This window comes from Triticum dicoccoides, chromosome 6A (assembly GCF_002162155.2).
Source record: "Triticum dicoccoides isolate Atlit2015 ecotype Zavitan chromosome 6A, WEW_v2.0, whole genome shotgun sequence".
Taxonomy (NCBI): domain Eukaryota; kingdom Viridiplantae; phylum Streptophyta; class Magnoliopsida; order Poales; family Poaceae; genus Triticum; species Triticum dicoccoides.
Window position 1 is genome coordinate 495,906,322 of NC_041390.1, and position 21,095 is coordinate 495,927,416.

Below are 21,095 nucleotides of genomic sequence, written 5' to 3' on the forward strand. Positions count from 1 at the left end.
CACATTACTAAAGTTGTCAGCAGATTGGACTCGTGTGTTATTATATTCTCTCTGCGGTTGTGTGCGGTGTGTGTTACAGGTCCGGGCACGATCAATTCATCTGGAGACTATTCGGAAGTTCGGATGGAGGAACCTGCCTTGCAATGCCGAAGACAGCACTACGCGTTGGATACCTTGTCATTGAAGCCAGGTTCAGGGGCTACTGAGGGAGTCCTGGACAAAGGGTGAAGGAAATATGCCCTAGAGGCAATAATAAAGATTATTATTTATTTCCTTATATCATGATAAATGTTTATTATTCATGCTAGAATTGTATTATCCGGAAACATAATACTTGTGTGAATACATAGACAAACTAAACGTCACTAGTGCGCCTCGACTTGACTAGCTCGTTAATCAAAGATGGTTATGTTTCCTAACCACCGACATGTGTTGTCATTTGATTAACGGGATCACATCATTAGGAGAATGATGTGATTGACATGACCCATTCCATTAGCTTAGCACCCGATATGTTGCTATTGCTTTCTTCATGACTTATACATGTTCCTATGACTATGAGATTATGCAACTCCCGTTTGCCGGAGGAACACTTTGTGTGCTACCAAACGTCACAACGTAACTGGGTGATTATAAAGGAGCTCTACAGGTGTCTCCAAAGGTACATGTTGGGTTGGCGTATTTTGAGATTAGAATTTGTCACTCCGATTGTCGGAGAGGTATCTCTGGGCCCTCTCGGTAATGCACATCACATAAGCCTTGCAACCATTGCAACTAATGAGTTAGTTGCGAGATGATGTATTACGAAACGAGTAAAGAGACTTGCCGGTAACGATATTGAACTAGGTATTGAGATACCGACGATCGAATCTTGGGCAAGTAACATACCGATGAGAAAGGGAACAACGTATGTTGTTATGCGGTCTGACCGATAAAGATCTTCGTAGAATATGTAGGAGCCAATATGAGCATCTAGGTTCCGCTATTGGTTATTGACCGGAGACATGTCTCGGTCATGTCTACATTGTTCTCGAACCCGTAGGGTCCGCACGCTTAACGTTATGATGACAGTTTCATTATGAGTTTATATATTTTGATGTACCGAAGTTTGTTCGGAGTCCCGGATGTGATCACGGACATGACGAGGAGTCTCAAAATGGTCAAGACATAAAGATTGATATATTGGAATCCTATGTTTGGACATCGGAAGTGTTCCGGGTGAAATCGGCATTTTACCGGAGTACCGGGAGGTTACCGAAACCCCCCGGTAACCTAATGGGCCTTAATGGGCCTAGTGGAGGAAGAGGAAAGGAGGCCTAGGGGCTGCCGCGCGCCCCTCCCCCCCCCAAGTCCGAATTGGACAAGGAAGGGGGGCGCCCCCCCCCCTTTTCTTTCTTCCCTCTCCTCCTTCCCCCCAAGTCCTAATCCAACTAGGGAAAGGGGGGGTCCTACTCCCAGTAGGAGTAGGACTCCTCCTGCGCGCCTCCTCCTAGGGCTGGCCGCACCCTCCCCCCCTTGCTCCTTTATATACGGGGGCAGGGGGCACCTCTAGACACACAAGTTGATCTTCAAGATCGTTCTCTTAGCCGTGTGCGGTGCCCCCCTCCACCATAGTCCTCGATAATATTGTAGTGGTGCTTAGGCGAAGCCCTGCGACAGTAGAACATCAAGATCGTCACCACACCGTCGTGCTGATGGAACTCTTCCCTGACACTTTGCTGGATCGGAGTCCGGGGATCGTCATCGAGCTGAACGTGTGCTAGAACTCGGAGGTGTCGTAGTTTCGGTGCTTGATCGATCGGGCCGTGAAGACGTACGACTACATCAACCGCGTTGTCATAACGCTTCCACTGTCGGTCTACGAGGGTACGTAGACAACACTCTCCCCTCTTGTTGCTATACATCACCATGATCTTGCGTGTGCGTAGGAATTTTTTTGAAATTACTACGTTCCCCAACAAAGGGGTCCTCGGGCGTCCGACCTGTTATCTATGGGTCGGACTGATGGGCTGTGAGGATATGAAGACTGAAGACTGTCCCCGTGTCCGGATGGGACTCTCCTTAGCGTGGAAGGCAATCTTGGTGAACAATTATGAAGATTCCATCTTATGTAACCGACTCTATGTAACCCTAGATCCCCCCGGTGTCTATATAAACTGGAGGGTGTAGTCCGGAAAGGATATACTCAATACCGTAGTCATACAGGCTAGACTTCTAGGGTTTAGCCAATACGATCTCATGGTAGATCAACTCTTGTAATACTCATATTCATCAAGATCAATCAAGCAGGAAGTAGGGTATTACCTCCATAGAGAGGGCCCGAACCTGGGTAAACATCGTGTCCCCTGTCTCCTGTTACCATCAACCTTAGACGCATAGTTCAAGACCCCCTACCCGAGATTCGCCGGTTTTGACACCGACAACCGCCGCAACCTTCTTTAACCGTGAGATCCCATCTTGGGGCCTTTTCCGGCGCTCCGCCGGAGGGGGCATTAATCACGGAGGGCTTCTACATCAACACCATAGCCTCTCCGATGATGTGTGAGTAGTTTACCTCCGACCTTCGGGTCCATAGTTATTAGCTAGATGGCTTCTTCTCTCTCTTTGGATCTCAATACAAAGTTCTCCTCAATTCTCTTGGAGATCTATTCGATGTAATCTTCTTTTGCAGTGTGTTTGTCAAGATCCGATGAATTATGGGTTTATGATCAAGATTATCTATGAACAATATTTGAATCTTCTCTGAATTCTTTTATGTATGATTGGTTATATTTGCAAGTTTATTCGATTTATCAGTTTGGTTTGGCCTACTAGATTGATCTTTCTTGCAATGGGAGAAGTGCTTAGCTTTGGGTTCAATCTTGCGGTGCTCGATCCCAGTGACAGTAGGCGAAACGACACGTATTGTATTGTTGCCATCGAGGATAAAAATATGGGTTTTATATCATATTGCATGAGTTTATCCCTCTACATCATGTCATCTTGCTTGAAGTGTTACTCCGTTCTTATGAACTTAATACTCTAGATGCATGCTGGATAGCGGTCGACGTGTGGAGTAATAGTAGTAGATGCAGGCAGGAGTCGATCTACTTGTCACGGATGTGATGCCTATATACATGATCATACCTAGATATTCCCATAACTATAATCAATTCTATCAATTACTCGACAGTAGTTTGTTCACCCATCATAATACTTATGCTATCTTGAGAGAAGCTACTAGTGAAACCTATGGCCCCCGGGTCTATTTTCCATCATACAAGTTTCCAATCTATTTTATTTTGCAATCTTTACTTTCAATTTATATCATAAAAATACCAAAAATAGTTATCTTATTATTATCATCTATATCAGATCTCACTCTTGCAAGTGGTCGTGAAGGGATTGACAACCCCTTTATCGCGTTGGTTGCGAGGTTCTTATTTGTTTATGTAGGTACGAGGTGACTCGCGCGCGGTCTCCTACTGGATTGATACCTTGGTTCTCAAAAACTGAGGGAAATACTTATGTTGCTTTGCTGCATCACCCTTTCCTCTTCAAGGGAAAACCAACGCATGCTCAAGAGGTACCAATGATACCGACGATCGAATCTCGGGCAAGTAACATACCGAGGACAAAGGGAATAACGTATGTTGTTATTGCGGTTTGACCGATAAAGATCTTCGTAGAATATGTAGGAACCAATATGAGCATCCAGGTTCCGCTATTGGTTATTGACCAGAGATGTGTCTCGGTCATGTCTACATAGTTCTCGAACCCGTAGGGCCGCACGCTTAACATTCGATGATGATTTGTATTATAAGTTATTTGTTTTGGTGATCGAAGTTTGTTCGGAGTCCCGGATGAGATCACAAACATGATGAGGAGTCTCGAAATGGTTGAGAGGTAAAGATTCATATATTGGAAGGTTATGTACGGACACCGGAATGGTTCCGAAGAGGTTCAAGGATTTTTCGGAGTACCAGGAGGTTACCGGAACCCCTCGGGAAAGTTAATGGGCCTCATGGGCCATAATGGAGAGGAGGAGGCAGGCCACAAGAGGTGCCCCCCACAGTAGTCCGAGTTGGACAAGGGGTGGGGGCGCGACCCCCCTTTCCTTCTCCCTCTCCCCCTTTTCCCCTTTCCCCCTCTCCGTTGGAAGGAAGGGGGAGCCAACTAGGACTAGGAGTCCTAGTGGGACTCCCCCCACTTGGCGCACCCCTAGGGCCGGCCGGCCTCCTCCTCCCCTCCTTTATATATGGGGGCGGGGGGCACCCCAAAGGCACATAAATTGTTCTCTTAGCCGTGTGCGGTGCCCCCTCCATAGTTTACTCCTCCGGTCATAGCATCGTAGTTCTTAGGCGAAGCCTTGCACGGATCACATCACCATCACCGTCACCACGCTGTCGTGCTGACGAAACTCTGCCTCGACCCTCTGCTGGATCAAGAGTTCGAGGGACGTCATCGAGCCGAACGTGTGCTGAACTCAGAGGTGCCGTACATTCGGTACTAAGATCGGTTGGATCATGAAGACGTTCGACTACATCAACCGTGTTAACCTAACGCTTCCGCTTTCGGTCTACGAGGGTACGTGGACACACTCTCCCCCTCTCGTTGCTATGCATCTACTAGATAGATCTTGCGTGATCGTAAGAATTTTTTTGAAATTGCATGCTACATTCCCCAACAAATTGATCATAGAGAAGACATGATACAAGGTTGATCACGACTAAGTCAAAGAGTGAATCAAGTTGATCAACACAAAAAGCGTAGAAGATGTACCGAGAAGGATCAAGTGATCCTATGATATGGTAAGTATTGTCCATTGCGCTTTGTGTACTAACCCATGGCCTACATGAGAGTTCTACGTGGGGTTAGGTATGTTTCCATGGGCTTCCTTCAAGAGGAAGCTCTCATACAACCCATGGAGGATGACATCAAGTGGTGACCGTCATCAAGACTGCGGTGTGCAAGTTCAAGTGCAACATCACAAAGAGATCATGCTTGAAGTTTGTCGTCCATTGTGGTGACGATTGACTTGTGAAGATGTGCCGAAGAGGGGCTCACCCATAGTGGAGTATGTGGGAGCAATCTACTAGTCTTCATCGAGCCAGCGCAATCAAGAGAGGTGGTCCTACTTGAGGAGGACAAGATCGTCATCATCTAGCTCAAGTGGACTATGCACAAGGCAAAGGTTTGCCCTTGATAGGTTTTCTATTTTACCGGTCTCACGATGGTAATTGGGAGACCGGGTTATAGGACCGATTGTCATACTATTAAGGGGGCACTTAAGTGGTTAGCTTGATCATATCGTTCGTACAGAGCTCAAACCATTGCATCCTTCCATCATCTTTCTTGGTTCTTGTTTGGTGTTTCCTCTATGTGAGTTTTTGAGCTAGTAGTCATCTTCATGACAACCTCGATTTCATCAAAAACGGAGTTCATATGCATCTTCTATGATGTTTTTGATGATGTAGTTTATGCTCGTTCTTCACAGATGGAGGTTTCACATCACTTTTGGATAGTACTTGTCGTCATCTATCCAACAAGCTTGAGTTCGTTGTATTTGGAGCTCATTTACAGAAGTTATGGCAGTTATGGTTTTCTTGCATCCATCTGTTTTTCTTGGGCTATTTTGAAGCTCACTAGTGGTAGTGCCGCCCTAGGTAGCGATAGTACCACTTGTGCGGTACTTCTGCGGTCCAGCATCATGGGAACTACCGCTTGTTCTCGGGCTACGGGACACTTTTTTGGTAGTAGGGAGGTAGTGGCGAGTTGTAGTACCACTCAAGTGGCACTACGGCTCACACTTCTGCCTCACTACCGCAACTCTTGTTGTGGCCCTGGGAATTTAAGCGGTGGTACCGCTTGTGCGGTACTGCCACATTCTATCTCCGCTTGCACTTCCGCTTATCTTTCTACTTCTGTAGTCCCTCGCAACTTTCATGGTACTAGGGTGGTAGTACTGCCCGGTGCCGCTTTTGTGCGGTACTGCCTTGTCGTCAACCAACTTAGTACCGCAGTACCTTCTGGTACTACCACCTGAAGCGGTAGTACCGCTTGTGCATGGGTAGAGGGCATACGGTTGGATTTCCCCCCACCTATAAAAGGGGGTCTTCTTCCCCAATGGACCTTATTCTTGAGCTTGTGTTTTGCCCCCATTGTTGACCTTCTTCGAGCTTGCTATCTCTCAATCCCTCCAATGATTCTTGCTAGTTCTTGAGGGAAAAGAGAGAGAAGATCTAGATCTACGTTTCCACCAATCACTTTCTCCTTTATGTGAAGGGAACCCGTTGGATCTAGATCTTGGAGTTCTTGGTGATCTCCTTGTTCTTCCTCTCATATTCCTCCATAACTTTTATTGCTTTGGTGGGATTTGGGAGTGAGGGACTTGACCACTTCGTGTGTTCTTGCCATTGCATTAGTTGCATCGGTTTGGGTTCTTCACGGTAATTCATGGAAGTGAAAAGTTGAGAAGCTTATTACTCATTGGTGATTGGTACCCTAGAGTTTGTTCCTCTTGGGTGCTTGGGCGCCCTAGATGGTTGGTAATGTCTCAGAGCTCAATCAGTGTGATGTAAAGCTCCGGACAAGCGTCGGGGTCTCCAATTAGGTTGTGGAGATTGCCCCGAGCAATTTGTACGGGTTCCGATGACCGCACCCAAGGGTTTCCAAAGTGTACTAGTTCCATGACCGCCCCAAGGGTTGCCAATTGCACAGGTTCGGTGACCACCCTCAAGGGTCCCTTAGTGGAATCACGACATCTTGCATTGTGTGAGGGCGTGAGGAGATTACGGTGGCCCTAGTGGCTTCTTGGGGAGCATTGTGCCTCCACACCACTTCAAATGGAGATTAGCATCCGCAAGGGTGTGAACTTTGAGATACATCATCGTCTCTGTGTGCCCCGGTTATCTATTACCTGAGCCCTTTACTTATGCACTTTACCTTGTGATAGCCATAGTGTTTCATGATATATATATATATATATATATATATATATATATATATATATATATATATATATATATATATATATATATATATATCATCACTTAGTTGTTTATCTTGCTTACAATAAGTTGTTGGTGCACATAGATGAGCTTAGTTGTTTTAAATTTTGTGCTTGACAAATTAAACTCCAGTTTTAATCCACATTTGTTCAAGCCTAAACCGTAATTATTTTAAAGCGCCTATTCACCCCCCTCGACATCCACGATCTTTTACCACGCAACCGACCTAAGAGTGGTACTTCCCTACCCCACCCCCTCACGCCACCCTCCCTTGGTGGTGGCATGGGGACCCCTAGCCGCATTTCACCACCCGCGAGCGACCTCCGCCCTTTCCCTCGTCTTGCTGCCACTAGAGGAGCCGCCAACGAAGCTCGGCTGGTCCCCAAGATGGTGACAGCAGGGCATCTCCTTCCGCATGGTGGATGCAGCAGTTGCGGGCATGAGGGCGGTGGCGGCGGCTGCTCGGGACGTTGTAGTGGCGCCCACTTTGTGGCGCTGTTGTTGCTCAGTGACATGGTGGCACGCGCGGGGCTGATGGCGCAAGAGGCCTACAATGGCGCGGCAGGGCGAGCCTGATCATGGCGGCCGTTAGAGGTGTTGGTAGCGAGCGACGGCGACGGTGGGAGGGGCTTGAAGGGTTGGTTGTGGCGGATCTGTTTTGTGGCTCCTCTGCGGTGGTCTTGTGAGGTGCTTTGGTCGTGGCCGAGTCGCGGTGAGTCTGCGTGGGAAGGTGCGGCACAAGGGGTCCGGCGGCGAGGACTTGTCGCCGTGAGGTTGGACAGTGGCGCACTGAGAGGATGTTGCTCGGGCGGCGCGACAGCTAGTGGGTGGCGTGGTGGAGCAACGTGTAGTGATGGAGCAGGAGGGCGCTTGCGGCTGTTGGTTCTTCTGCGTTCTCCAGCGGGTGCACGTGGTGCACGTGCGCGTGGGATATTGGTCACGACAGGAAGCCAAGGTAGTTCATGGCCTCGGTTGGCTTATCTTTGGTCCCTGTCGGCGCGATACTCGGCAAGGATAGATGGTTCATGCTGCGTCCTGTGACCCGACTTCCTATTGGTGGCTAGCAACTAGTGTTGGTCGGCTACCTTTGCAAGGTGCGGTCGGCTGCTCCGACGATGGGCTTCTTCAACTGTGAGCTGGCTCGACGGTGGTGCTAGGTGGGCGTCGTGGCGAGATGACACGCGGATGAGGTGGCGTCGTGAGCTTCGGTGAAGACCCTATCTCGATTGTCGCCATGACCAGCGTTGGCGGTGCCCATGGTGGTCACTTACCTTCTTGGAGGCATCGTTCCACACCCCTCCCACGCGGATCATTGCAGCTCTGGAGGAAAACTTTGATCTTGTTTGATCGGACGATGTCGCTACCATGGTGTCCTATTCCTCCTTGGGGGTTTCGTCTTTGCAGCTGAGTATTGGCGAGCAGGGCCAGTGGAAGACAGTGGTGTTGGCACTGAGGCCTCTGGGGCAACGATGATGGGGGGAGCAATGTCGGAGACGTAGCTATGGTTGAGGTAGTTGGCTCTTCTCCGACGTGTCCGCGGGATTGCCTCGGCCGGTTTGTTACTGTGAAGTCGGAGTTGCGGTGGAGGGTCCCAGTTGCGTACGATGACGGGCAACAGGTGGTTCGTTCGATGATCTTTCACGGCGCCAGCCATGTCTAGTTCTCCTCCATGGTTCTCTATCAGAGTCGGAGCTGCGATGTCTGGTCACAAGTGCATGAGTTTTGGCGCGGATCTTTATACATCTCCACATGGCCTCTACAATGTTGGGTTGGGTCGACGATCGCCTATGGTGTAGTCGGAGTCGTTTTCTCACGGTTTAGGAATTGCGATGACGCTTCTAGGGGAGGAGTGATGGTGATAACGCCCGACTGCTGTCTCGACGAGACACTTTTTGAAGTATTGTGCGTGGGCTATTTTATGTGTGCCGCTCAGCGGTTGTGATGATTTTTCACTCGGTTCTTTATAATTAATTAAACAATATGGTTTTCGCTCGATTTTCTGTAGTTAACTGATCAACTATTTTTTTCTTAATTAATGCTGAATCCTGCCATTTAAAGGAAAACAATACAAGGGAGAACCGAAGCTCGAATGATTCTTGTTCTCTGGTCACAAAGACAGGCCTAACTAGCCGAAAGTGGCTTTTACATATGAAAGTTACATATCTTCTCGTTCTGGTAAGCTGATCGTTGGTTTTGTCTGAATGTGTGCCGACGGTGACACGGACCGGTGAGATGGCAACCTCTGGGCCGAATACCCCCTCTGAACTTTCAGCACTCTGAAAAAATCCGAAACAAACAACTTGGCAACATGTAGCAGAACAATTCAGCGATTCACGAGTCGCCTAACGACAAGGTCTCGTCTCCCATCGCACTGGCTGCTACACCACCACCAACAACGCAAGTGCCGTAGAATATTGGCACGATGCTCATCAGGTTTGACCGGCATTGCTAACACGCTGTGGATAGTGAGGTTTGTGGTAGGTTAGGAGGTTGGTGAGTTGCGGCTTGCGGGAGGCTACATGGGAACAAAAATCAATCAATACATGGTAGGTAATCGCGAGTTACCTGCAAAAAAACAAAGTAGTGTGACCATAATTAAGGTGAGTGTTATCAATTAAGCTGGACCATGGACGGCTGGACCTGACCGCGTCGGATTATAATAACCAAACACAAAAACGGGTGTTTTCATGACTCGCCCAGCCAACAAAGTATCCAAATGTTTTTTTTCTTCTTCTTATTCTTCTTTGCGAAAAGGACCTCAGGATAACATTGATGATTCAGATGTAGTACAAAGCACCCTAAAAATAAATAAATTTACAACAAGGTCCTCAGACCACCTCACGAAGACTACGCTCGCCGGAGCGAGTTGAGGGCGTGCCGCCGCCGCTACACTCCTCCCGGAGCCAACACCTTTTTGAAGTCAGCCATGGCAGATGGGAAGTCTCCAACTTCGGCCACCAAGGACCAGCACACCGGAGCAATAACCATCATCGAGGAATCACCACGCGTATCCATAGATCATCCCTACTTGCACACCAGGACTCTGCCACCGCGCTAAAGATGGGGAATACACCGACACCATGACGGGGAGGGAGGGCAGAACAAAACTCACAAGACGAAGATGCCGACGTCGCTTCGCCTCCCTGTTTGATCGAAGAACCAGAGCGATCCAGAGACCCACGATGAGCAAAATTATCCCACTGAACGTCGCTGCCACCAACGGACATGGGATCCAAACTACTGTTTGATACGTAGATCAAGGGAGAGCAATTGTCGGATTCAGGGCTCCGCAGACCCAATAAAGGTTCGAACTCTGGGACGTGTGCGAAGAACTCAACCTCTCAAGCCAACTGATCGTCGCTTTCCCGGCCTAGCTCGACGAACGGGGAAGGAAAGAGAAGCGGCAGTTTACTCAGGTTCGGGCCATCTTGCGGTGTAAGACCATACTCCTACTTTCGGGTGGATTAGCCTCGCGAGGGGCTGAGGATGAACTACTACAAAGGAAGAACAACCTCAGAAGGACTGTTCTTGTGTAGGTGTGAGCAAGAGAAGTCTCTCTCTCCTACGGTGGTGGCTCAGCTATATTTATAGTGGCATTGGTCCTCTTCCCCCAAATGAAGGCGGGAAGGGATCCCACAATGGCCAATTTTGAAGGGGGACAGGAAGTACATCCTATCCTGACAAAAGGTCGTCTTCGCCTGCAAAGCTTCCGGTCGTGACGCCACGGTGGGCTCGGTGATAACATCCGTCCTGGCGGTTTTAGTCTCGTTGCACCTGCGCTTGCATCCTTAGCACCAAAGAGGAAACCTGCTGCTTTGCGCCCGCTGGCGCCCGTCTAGCCTTGGTCGTCATGGCTTGCGTCACCTCAGCCTCATGAGGTGAACGCTTGCATAGAAGTCTCCGCTCCCCAGGAGCCAGCCTAGGGAGGTCGCTTCCTCCGGAGGTCTTGGTGTCGTCCGTCTCGCGAGGGTCTTGTCTTACCGAAGTTGAAGATGGGCCGTACCAGGCCGTCAATAGAGCCACGCCGTGGGCTGCAGGCAGGCAGGTCTGGATACCCTAGTTCCCAGAACACCGATAGCAATGCCGCCCTCATGGCGGGAAAACCAACACCGACACGGGAGAAGGGAAGTGGCAGATTTATTTCTCCAGATCGGCGATGAACCCTTCTCCAAATCGACACCTACATGGCATGTCTACACGCCTAAAGAAGATGAGCGAGTCCCCAACTCCCCCCGCCGCGGAAGCAAGCAGGGGAGGCAGGGATCCGCTCCCTCGCCGGCGGGTAGAGGGGCCTCTTGCAGACACTCTTTATTCCACTTTCGGATCTCTCGCATACTAAATCAGACTGTTTATTTCTTCTTCTAAATGTTAAAAATCCGACGTCGGATTTCCAGCTTTTGCCAGCGAACATCTAGATTGGACATGTGAAAACAGATAAATTTATCATGCCGCCGTGCAAAATTTACCATGTTCTAAAGTAAAACTTTATGTAGTGTAAAAAACTACTATCAGAAAATATCGTCGCGCTACAATAAATAATTCTATGTGTTTGATCGGGATCCGACGTAACTGCGGGTTCCTTTCCTTTTCTTTTCTTTTTAGGACAACAAGGACACAAAAGCTGATGTTTCCCCGGACTCGGATGGGCCCCCGAGCCGGAGTACGTCCTAATTCTAGCCAAGAACGCGGGCGCAGATATAAGCAGGGCGCAGATATAAGCAGAGCGCGGCTGATGTTAGGACGTACTCCGTCGGATTACAAAACTACCAAACACGTCGGCTCCGATCCAACCTGTGTTCCGAGCTACGAAGGCGACGCGAGCCGCCCCTACAAACCCACGTCGCCGCCAGCGGCACCACCAGATTCCCCAAGCCACCCAAAAATTTTGATTTTTGATTCTACCCGAGAGGAAGGCCGTCTGTCTGTCTGTCTGTCTGTCTCTCTTCCAGGGATCTCCGTGCAGCCTGGCGGCGATGGCGGCTGCGGCGCTGTTATCGGCTCCGGCGCCGGTGCCCCTGCCGGCGGCCTTCGCGGGGTGGTGGGAGCACGTGAACGGCTCGCCGGCGTGGCAGGACGGGATCTTCTGGGCCCTCGCCGCACTCTACGGCCTCATCGCCGCCTCCTCCTTCGTAAGCATCCAATCTGTCCTCGGAACAAACCTGTACCCCTTCTACTGCTAGGTTGGTGCCCTGGTGGCGAGGCAAGAGAATATTTGGCAGGGGTACCGATGAATAAATTTGTGATGTCACAACCAGCGATTTCACTAGAGAATAAAGGCTGTTTTTATTTGCTTTGTGGCTTGAGCATAATACTAGGCTTTTGTATGAAAGCCGATAATGCGAACGAATAGCATCTCACAGAGCTTTAGATCAATCAAGGGGAAAACTGTGATTCTGAATGCGGATAGGTGGACAAGGACCTGTGTTTGCTTTCATGCTTATCTCTCTCTAATCCATGAAAACCTTGGTGGATAAGAATGCGCTGGTAGCATCTGAATTATGCATATAATTCTATGAACTCTCAACTGTAAATACCTCGGTTTCTTGCAAATAAATAAATAAATATCTTAGTAAGGTTTATACTTGTCATGTGCACATGCCAATGTTTACAGCTTGATGAATAAATTTACTCGAGGAAGAGAAGGCAATATTAACACTGTGCTATGTATGTGTATATGCAGATCCAAGTTGCCAGAATACAGCACAGAGTTCCTGAATATGGATGGACAACACAAAAGGTCTTCCAGTTCCTTAATTTCTTGGTTAATGGAGGTACATTGTTCAGTCTCAACTGGGGTAAAATTTGCATGCTCATTTATATCCCGTGTAATTCTAATTTTACTCTGTTGCTAATCTGCAGCAAGGTGTTCCATCTTTGCTTTCCGTCGTCAAGTGCAACTAGTGAACCCTCAGGTTTGGATAGCTTCATTATTTTCTGTCACTCGAATGAAATATTCAATTTGATTGATCAGAGTTTTAATCGTGTTTATTTTATTTCAGATCTTTCAGCATGTTATTCTTGATCTGCCGGGGCTTGCATTCTTCACTACCTATGCAATGTTGGCACTTTTCTGGGCTGAAATATCTTATCAAGCACGTGGTCTAGACACTGATGGCCTCAGATCAGGTTTCTATACTATTAACGGTGTCGTTTATGCGATGCAGGTAAAGCAGTTTTTTTTAATATAAATTTGCACTAAATATAAGACGTAATGACGTGATGTCTTTTGAACTGCAAAAATGTCTTATATTGTGGTAGATAGCTACTCCCTCTGTATCAAAATATAAGATGTTTTTGTTGTTCAAATTGAACTGCAAAAACGTCTTATCTTGGTAGAGAAGTAGTAGTATTTTGTATAGTTGTACGAGAACTATCTGACCCTAAACCCTATACATGTCAGGATGTTTTCCCTTTTATCGTACTGGTGAATCCTGAAAATTTATTCTTGTGAAAACTCTTTTCAATATGAAAAACTATGATACACTTACCATCGGTTAGACCAATAGTATATGTGGGTCATGTATGTCATGCATTTCGAGGTTTAACTGTAACCATCAATTAGACCGGTAATATATATGTGTTCTGTACTTATCTGCAATGGAAATTATAGCATCGAGGCAGATAAATTATATTGGTGGTCAAAGTTATGTGTGGATGCCGTATGTTTTGTCAGAGGGAGTAGTGCATATCTGGAACAGTATAACAGAAACAAATGCATGAAGGTAATAGGGAAATAGTTTGCACTTAGTCATTTATTGTAGTCTTTGATGGTTGGTGTTTTTTATTTAAATACTGACCCTCACATGCCTGTTCTACATGAGTTCTTCTCACTTAACTAACTGCTCCGTTCATCTGTTTTTATTATGTGTGCTCAATCACCGTTTGACTGCCTTGGCTGAAAATACTCGAATACATTTGCTTTCAGGTTTTGGTGTGGGTATTGTTGTGGTTGAATCCAAATTCATCTATGCTTGTGCTTTCAAAGTTATTCATTGCGGGACTTTCATTTTCCGCTGCTCTGGGTTTTCTGCTGTACGGAGGGAGGTAAGAATACCTCTTTCATAAAGTTTGAATTATGATTCACTTAGATCATGTTTACAGTCAAGTTAATCAGTGAGGCTAGCCGCAGTCTAGTAACGGTTCTGTAGTTTGGTACTGTAGACTATACCCATTTGTTTCAGGGTTTGATCTATTTAATTATACAATACAACTATAACACTATGGTACTAACTGTATCCGTGTGCTCCTGATTTGTTTGGCAGGCTATTCCTCATGTTGAAGCGTTTCCCTATCGAGTCTAAAGGGAGGCAACAAAAGCTGAGCGAGGTTGGCAGAGTGGCCGCTATTTGTTCCTGTTGCTTCTTGGCAAGATGCGTAATGGTAAGGATGTCTGTCCTCCGATCCTTGAACGAGATTGCAAGTCATATGGTTCATTTCTCACTGTTGCTGACGCACTTTTGTTTTTCTGCAGATGTGTTTCGCTGCCTTCAATAAAGATGCTGATCTGGATGTTCTTGACCATCCAATTCTGAATTTCATATATTACCTCGTATGTGTGACTTTTGCAGCTCATAGTCACCACCTCGTTTTATTTTTGCCTAGTCTATAAATTGAAACCATCATTGGCATTGATGTTAACCTCCTTTTTTCTACAGCTTGTCGAAATCGTTCCTTCGGCTCTTGTCCTGTACATTCTGCGGAGGATCCCTTCGAAGCTAAAGCTCGCACGTTACCATCCCCTCAGCAGCGGCTAGAGATAAAAGCGGTGTCCCCTTCTGAGCTGAAATATAGAGAAGTTGCTGCAACATAGCTGAATGCGACCCCAAGACTTAAAAAGGGCTGGTCTATGGTCTGGTCGTTCAAAATGTGTACAGACAGGGATCTGAAATCTACGCGTGAACTTACCTTATGTAGCCACTAACTTGATAGTTTAAGGGTGCTAATTTCATGTAATTAATTACTGTTGGTGTGATTAGAAATCAAGCATCTTCACTTGTTGAGCAGGCAAAATTCCTCATAAGCTATTTTTGTTTTGAAAAACACAAAGCTTTATTCGTTTGAAATAACAGTTTGCATTGTTTATGAGGGGGTAAAATTTCGCTTAAAGCAACCTTATTAGTTTCCTTATTACAATGTTTGAAAGTAGCGAGACGAAAACCACAAGCAATAAAATAAAAAATCGTTAAAAGCAGTCACCACCGCTGCATCAGAACGCCCTCCATTCTTCATGGTACCTCTAAATTATCAAAGTTAATAACTAAGCGTGCAAGTTATAGGCCAATACTTAGAGCCAAGGCTTCGGCTGTCAGGATGTCCACGCACCAATCAATTTTCCAATTTCCTCTAGCCATGAATCTGCCTTTATCCTCTCTTAGGACAGCTCAAAAGAAAAGTTTAATTCAGTCGAAAAGTTCAACTGAAAAATGTAAAGACAAAATGTTAAATCATGTGCAGAAAGGTTAAATAATCTTATGCGCATTTTGGGTATTTTTTCAAATTTGTGTACCCCTAATTTTTTTTTCAAATTTGTGTGCATGACACAGTAGAGGAGTACTAGTCAGTTTTATTCGGCTTTCATCGAAAAGAGAAAAAGGAAATAAAAACAGAAGTAAAGAATAGTCGGAGGCGCCGACGCCACCTACCGCCAGGCTACCGAACAGCATAGAGCGTACCAACCGAAATTTCAATTCTTTTCTCCAGCAAACAAAACAAAACTCCGCCGCTGCTCTCTCCACCTCTGTCCTGTCCGTGATTTATACAAACTCAAACCTTGGTAATCTCCGCGCCGCAAACCCTAGCCGCCGCCATGGCCTTCCACGCCGGCGCAGCCTCCATCCGCAGCCCCTTCGCCCTCGTCTCCTCCTCCCGGCGCCGGTACGATCTACCCACGGCCGTGAAGGCCACCACCAATTCGAATTCGGTTCCCCGCCACCCCATCATCTCCTCCCTCCGCCTCGCCGCCTCCGCCGCGGTCCTCCTCGCGGCCACCTCCCCGGCCATCGCGTGCACGCCGCCCCCGCCTCCGCCCCCCGCGCCCACCGTCACGGTCTCGCCCGAGGACGCCATCCAGGACGACTCCCACCTCTTCGAGAAGCTCATCATCGAGACCGCCGCCCTCTCCCATGTCAGCGGCGCGGAGGCCGCGCGGGCCCGCCTCTCCGCCGCCGGAGGCGGCGAGGACTATGCTCGGCTCCTCGCAGCGCAGACGCTCTTCGTGGACGGCAAGGCCGACGAGGCGATCGCCGCCTTCGAGGAGCTCGCGCGGGAGGACCCCGGCGACTACCGCCCCCTGTTCTGCCAGTACGTTCTGTACTCTGTTCTGGGCAGGGCGGCGGAGTCGGAGTCGATGCTCGAGCGCTGCCAGGCGATCGCCGGCGACAAATTCAGCGCCAATTTGACAATGCCGATCTCGGCGACCAAGGAGGTGGAAGCAGCAGCAGAGGCAGAGGCTGAGCCCGTGACAGAGAAGACGGAAACAGAGGCGGAGGGGGAGAAACTGTGAGTGCAGCGGATTTGGAATCATCACCAAATAAGGTAGGCATTTTCTCCCTTTCTTTTGAAGGAAAATATAGGTTGGAACGCCATGATGATGCTCTAATGGTACAGTAGAATCATACAAACAGAGAGAAATTCGAGACGGCAATTCCTGTTTTGCAGTTCTGATATGTAGGCTAAGAATTATGCAATTTACATGGTTTGAGAATAAGTCGAGGCGATCATGGTAAGGTGATCGATTTTGAGAGTGTTGATAAGTACAGTCTATACTTCTGCTGTACACCACTAATTTATGGAATGGATACATTGCTTCATGTATTTGTTCTCTTACATCATGATGAAATTGCTGGAATATAATGCCAAGGAGTGAAAAATCTATAGGAAATGGTCACCTAGGTCGTGGGCTTCTCGAGCAGCGCTGAGAGGTACCACTCGTTCCTCTTGATCCCTTGGTCCAGCTTCCGTCTGGCATTCTACCGCACCTTGTTGAAACCGATTTGATTGAACATGGGCACATATGTTGTGTTCATTTGCGTGCCGAGGCAGAAGAAGTGGTCGAGCCAGAACAATCCTCCGGGCCTCAGCACTCTGTAAATGTCAAACAAGGTGAACTCGAGCATGGCATCGGGGATCCAGTGGCTAAGCACATGCATCGAATGCACAATGTCGAGCGTGCCATCAAAGAACGGTAGCCGGTGCGCGATGCTCAGGTGCATGGGGAGAAGACCCCGCGAAGCTATGAAGTTATTGAATGGGGCATCGAAGTTCATGGACGTGGTCACCACGGTCACCCCACGCTCCTGCATCCATGCAGCAAACGTGCCTGATCCACCCCCAATGTCGAGCCCAATGCGCACCGTGCCATTTGGCTTTGTTGCAAGCACGGCATCAATGGAGTATGAGAGTGCACCGTCGTCGCGCATCCACCGGCCCTTCTCCCGGCCGCTGAGCAGGTCGAAGCAGTCTTTGCAGTCGTAGGAACCCTTGGTCTTGCGGCGGTTGACAAGGCAGGAGTAGTTCTTGCACGTGTACTCGTCCCACACGATGCTGGTGTCTGGCGGCATGGCCCACAGGCTCGCTGGCAGTGGTGTGGGCTTAGCATACCCTATCGGGCGGCGTGGCCGGCATCTCCGTCGTGGCAATGGCTCGCAGCCCTTGAGCATGAGCCGCTGTGCAAACTGCTCATTGGACGGACACTCGCCACCGGGCTTGTAGTCCATATAGCGCTCCAGCTCGTCCGGGAAATGGTGGCACGCTTGCCCCACCGTCGGGAACAGCTGATCGGACCCCAGGTTCTTCGTGAAGCCTAATGGCAGTTTGTGGGGGCCGACGGCCAGCTGGAGCTCGCTGGTGAGCTCCCATTGCCACAGTCCGTCAACCCCGACATGCTTCTGCTCATCCCTGGCGGCTGCCATGTCGCTGGCAGTAGCCTTTAGGCCCAGGAGCGTCTCGACAAGGGAGTTTGCCGTGGCGAGGTGGTCGTGCAGGTGCACGAGCTCATCGTGGCTCGCAGCGAGAGCGTAATCCGTGATGTTACCGGAGTTCCAGAAGGGGACGCTGCGGTTGTGCTCGCCGGAGCCATTGCCAACTAAGTAACTGGCGTCGGAGAAGAGGAGGAAGGTGGCTGTGTTGGTGGCGACGACGATAAGTAGAACCAGGGCCCTGGACCTGCAGCTGTTGTGCTGCCGATCTCTAGGTTTCCTGGACATGTGGTAGTCCATGCTGCGCATGTTGCAACAACAACTAAAGCAGCACAAGGAAACTCAAAATGCCTCTTCTTGTGTTTGTAATGAGGACGATGCTTTTATAGAAACTGTGCTATCCCACTACTCCTTTCTTTTACTACGACTCTTACTAAAAATGTTTAGAGTCCAACCTCACCTCACAGTTGACAGTTTAGAACTGGGGTGTTGCTTGACAGGTGAGAAAAGTAGACAGGCTCAAGTTGGAATCTCGTGATTCAACGGCTCAATGCTAGTGATTGGGCTAGACTGATGGACTTTCAGTATGAGCGTGCATCGTTCACTGAAACCCGGCGCTTAAGATGAGCCAGTGGGCTTTGACGCGACAGTTAGGATATTTGTGTGGATGCTGGTCATCCGCGCTTCTAGACATGTATATCATACTAATAAAGATTGCTGCACTAAGAAGTGTAAATAGTTGTGACAATGAAGCATGTTCTTGAGGCAATCTTAAGAGTCTTCCAACACATCAGCACAAGACAGAGAGACAGACACTAGGTAAAGGTTGGTTGCAGTCGTGGCTGCATCCAATTGTTACTACTACCGTCTTGCAGAGCACATGGCTGGTAATTCCCTCTGCTCGCGATCGCCAGCGACATTCAGCGCCAATTTAACAATGTGATCTCGGCAACCAAGGAGGTGGAAGCAGGAGCAGAGGCAGAGGGAGAGTCCGTGACAGAGAAGGCGGAAACAGAGGCGGAGGGGAAGAAAATGTGGGTGCAGTGGATTTGGAATCACCAAATAAGGTAGGCATTTGGTCCCTTCTTTTGAATTGAAGGAAAAATATAGGTTGGAAAACCAATAAACCATGATGCTCTCATTTTTTTTTGCGGGATACCATGATGGTACAATAAAAATATGGTACAATAGAATCATACAAACAGAGAGAAATTCGAGACGGCAATTCCTGTTTTGCAGTTCTGATATGTAGGCTAAGAATTATGCAGTTTACATGGTTTGAGAATAAGTTGAAGCGATCATGGCAAGATGATCGATTTTGAGAGTGTTGATAAGTACAGTCTATGCTTATGCTGTACACCACTAATTTGTGGAATGGATACATTGCTTCATCTACTTGTTCTCCTGCATCATGATGAAACTGCTGGAGTATAATGTCAGAGAGTGAAATAGCAAATGGTCACTTAGGTGGTGGGCTTTTCGAGCAGCGCTGAAAGGTACCATTCGTTCATCTTGATCCCTCGGTCCAGCTTCCGTCTCGCATTCCACCGCACCTTGTTGAAACCGATTTGATTGAACATGGGCACATACGTCGTGTTCATCTGTGTGCCGAGGCAGAAGAAGTGGTCGAGCCAGAACAATCCTCCAGGCCTCAGCACTCTGTAGATGTCGAACAACGCGAACTCGAGCATCACATCAGGGATCCAGTGGCTGAGCACATGCATCGAGTGCACGATGTCGAGTGTGCCGTCGAAGAACGGTAGCCGGTTCGCGATGCTGAGGTGCATGGGGACAAGACCCCGTGAAGCTATGAAGCTATTGAATGGGCCATCGAAGTTCATGGACGTGGTCACCACGGTCACCCCACGCTCCTGCATCCGTGCAGCGAATGTGCCTGACCCGCCGCCAATGTCAAGCCCGATGCGCACTGTGCCGTTTGGCTTCGTTGCAAGCACAGCATCGATGGAGTATGAGAGTGCACCGTCGTCGCGCGTCCACCGGCCCTTCTCCCGGCCGTTGAGCAGGTCGAAGCAGTCTTTGCAGTCGTAGAATCCCTTGGTCTTGCTGCGATTAGCAAGGCAGGAGTAGTTCTTGCACGTGTACGCGTCCCACATGATGCTGGTGTCCGGCGGCATGGACCACAGGCTCGCCGGCAGTGGTGTGGGCTCGGCGTACCCTGCCGGGCTGCGTGTCCGGCACCGCCGCCGTGGCAGTGGCTCACAGCCCTTGAGCATGAGCCGCTGTGAGAACTGCTCGTCAGACGGACACTCGCCGCCGGGCTTGTAGTTCATATATCGCTCCAGCTCGTCCGGGAAACGGCGGCACGCTTGCCCCACCGCCGGGAACAGCTGATCGGACCCCAGGTTCTTCGTGAAGCCTAATGGCAGTTTGTGGGGGCCGACGGCCAGCCGGAGCTCTCCGGTGAGCTCCGGCTGCCACAGTCCGTCGGCTCCCGCATGCTTCTGCTCGTCCCTGGCGGCTGCCATGTCGCTGGAAGTGTCGTTTATGCCCAGGAGCGTCACGACAAGGGAGCTTGCCGTGGCGAGGCGATCGTGCAGGTGCAGGAGCTCGTCGCGGCTAGCGGCCAGCGCATACTCCGTGATGTTGATGTCGCGGAATGACAGCTTAGTCGACTTCCAGAAGAAGCCGTGCTCACCGGAGCGAATGCCGATTGCGGAGCTGGTGTCGGAGAAGAGGAGGAAGATGGCGGTGTTGGTGGCGACGGCGATAAGTAGAACCAGGGCCCTGGACCTGCAGCTCTTGTGCTGCTGATCTCGAGGCTTCCTGGACATGTCATGGTCCATGCTGCGCACGATCCAGCAGCTAAAGCAGCACAAACTGGAAGCTCAAAATGTCTCTTCTTGTGTTTGTAACGAGGAGGATGATGCTTTTATAGAGAATTTGTGCTACCTACTCCCTCTGTAAACTAATAAGATCTTTTAGATCACTAAACTAAGTAAGTTCAGAGTCTTTTGACAGTAGTTATGGTGCGTTGTTAATTGGATGCTTAGAAGTTAGAATCTCGTGAGCAAAGTTGATGGGCTCAAGTTGAATCTCGTGATTCAACGGCTCAATGCTGCTGGTGATTGGGCTAGACTGAAGGACTTTTAGTACAGTAGTATGAGCGTGCATCGTTCACTGAAACCCGGCGCTTAAGATGAGCCAGTGGGCTTTGACGCGACAGTTAGGA

At 48.9% G+C, this 21,095-nt stretch overlaps 3 protein-coding genes and 1 pseudogene across 3 annotated transcripts; 2 read left to right on the forward strand and 2 right to left on the reverse strand.

The window, feature by feature from the left end:
• The first annotated feature begins 11,701 nt into the window (after positions 1-11,701).
• On the forward strand, positions 11,702-15,009 carry LOC119317447 (tobamovirus multiplication protein 3-like). Its single transcript, XM_037591907.1, has 8 exons — positions 11,702-12,118; positions 12,670-12,760; positions 12,849-12,901; positions 12,989-13,153; positions 13,915-14,033; positions 14,252-14,369; positions 14,461-14,538; positions 14,645-15,009. The coding sequence occupies exons 1-8, from the start codon at positions 11,963-11,965 to the stop codon at positions 14,741-14,743; spliced, it is 879 nt and encodes a 292-aa protein (XP_037447804.1). The 5' UTR covers positions 11,702-11,962; the 3' UTR covers positions 14,744-15,009.
• A 693-nt stretch (positions 15,010-15,702) lies between these two features.
• On the forward strand, positions 15,703-16,802 carry LOC119317449. The gene has a single exon (XM_037591908.1). It carries the CDS (start codon positions 15,796-15,798, stop codon positions 16,489-16,491), a length of 696 nt encoding a protein of 231 aa, XP_037447805.1. The 5' UTR covers positions 15,703-15,795; the 3' UTR covers positions 16,492-16,802.
• Positions 16,803-16,876: 74 nt separating this feature from the next.
• Positions 16,877-18,945, reverse strand: LOC119317448 (annotated as a pseudogene).
• A 389-nt stretch (positions 18,946-19,334) lies between these two features.
• On the reverse strand, positions 19,335-20,709 carry LOC119315930. The gene has a single exon (XM_037590365.1). The coding sequence runs from the start codon at positions 20,707-20,709 to the stop codon at positions 19,369-19,371; it is 1,341 nt and encodes a 446-aa protein (XP_037446262.1). The 3' UTR covers positions 19,335-19,368.
• Between the last annotated feature and the right edge of the window lie 386 nt (positions 20,710-21,095).

Bases quoted from the DNA above. Each gene is read 5' to 3' on its own strand.
- LOC119315930 (XM_037590365.1), bottom strand. From the start codon at position 20,709: ATGGACCATGACATGTCCAGGAAGCCTCGAGATCAGCAGCACAAGAGC.
- LOC119317447 (XM_037591907.1), top strand. From the start codon at position 11,963: ATGGCGGCTGCGGCGCTGTTATCGGCTCCGGCGCCGGTGCCCCTGCCG. The intron at 13,154-13,914 runs GTAAAGCAGTTT...ATTTGCTTTCAG, and splicing joins GTGTCGTTTATGCGATGCAG to GTTTTGGTGTGGGTATTGTT. The intron at 14,370-14,460 runs GTAAGGATGTCT...GTTTTTCTGCAG, and splicing joins TCTTGGCAAGATGCGTAATG to ATGTGTTTCGCTGCCTTCAA.
- LOC119317449 (XM_037591908.1), top strand. From the start codon at position 15,796: ATGGCCTTCCACGCCGGCGCAGCCTCCATCCGCAGCCCCTTCGCCCTC.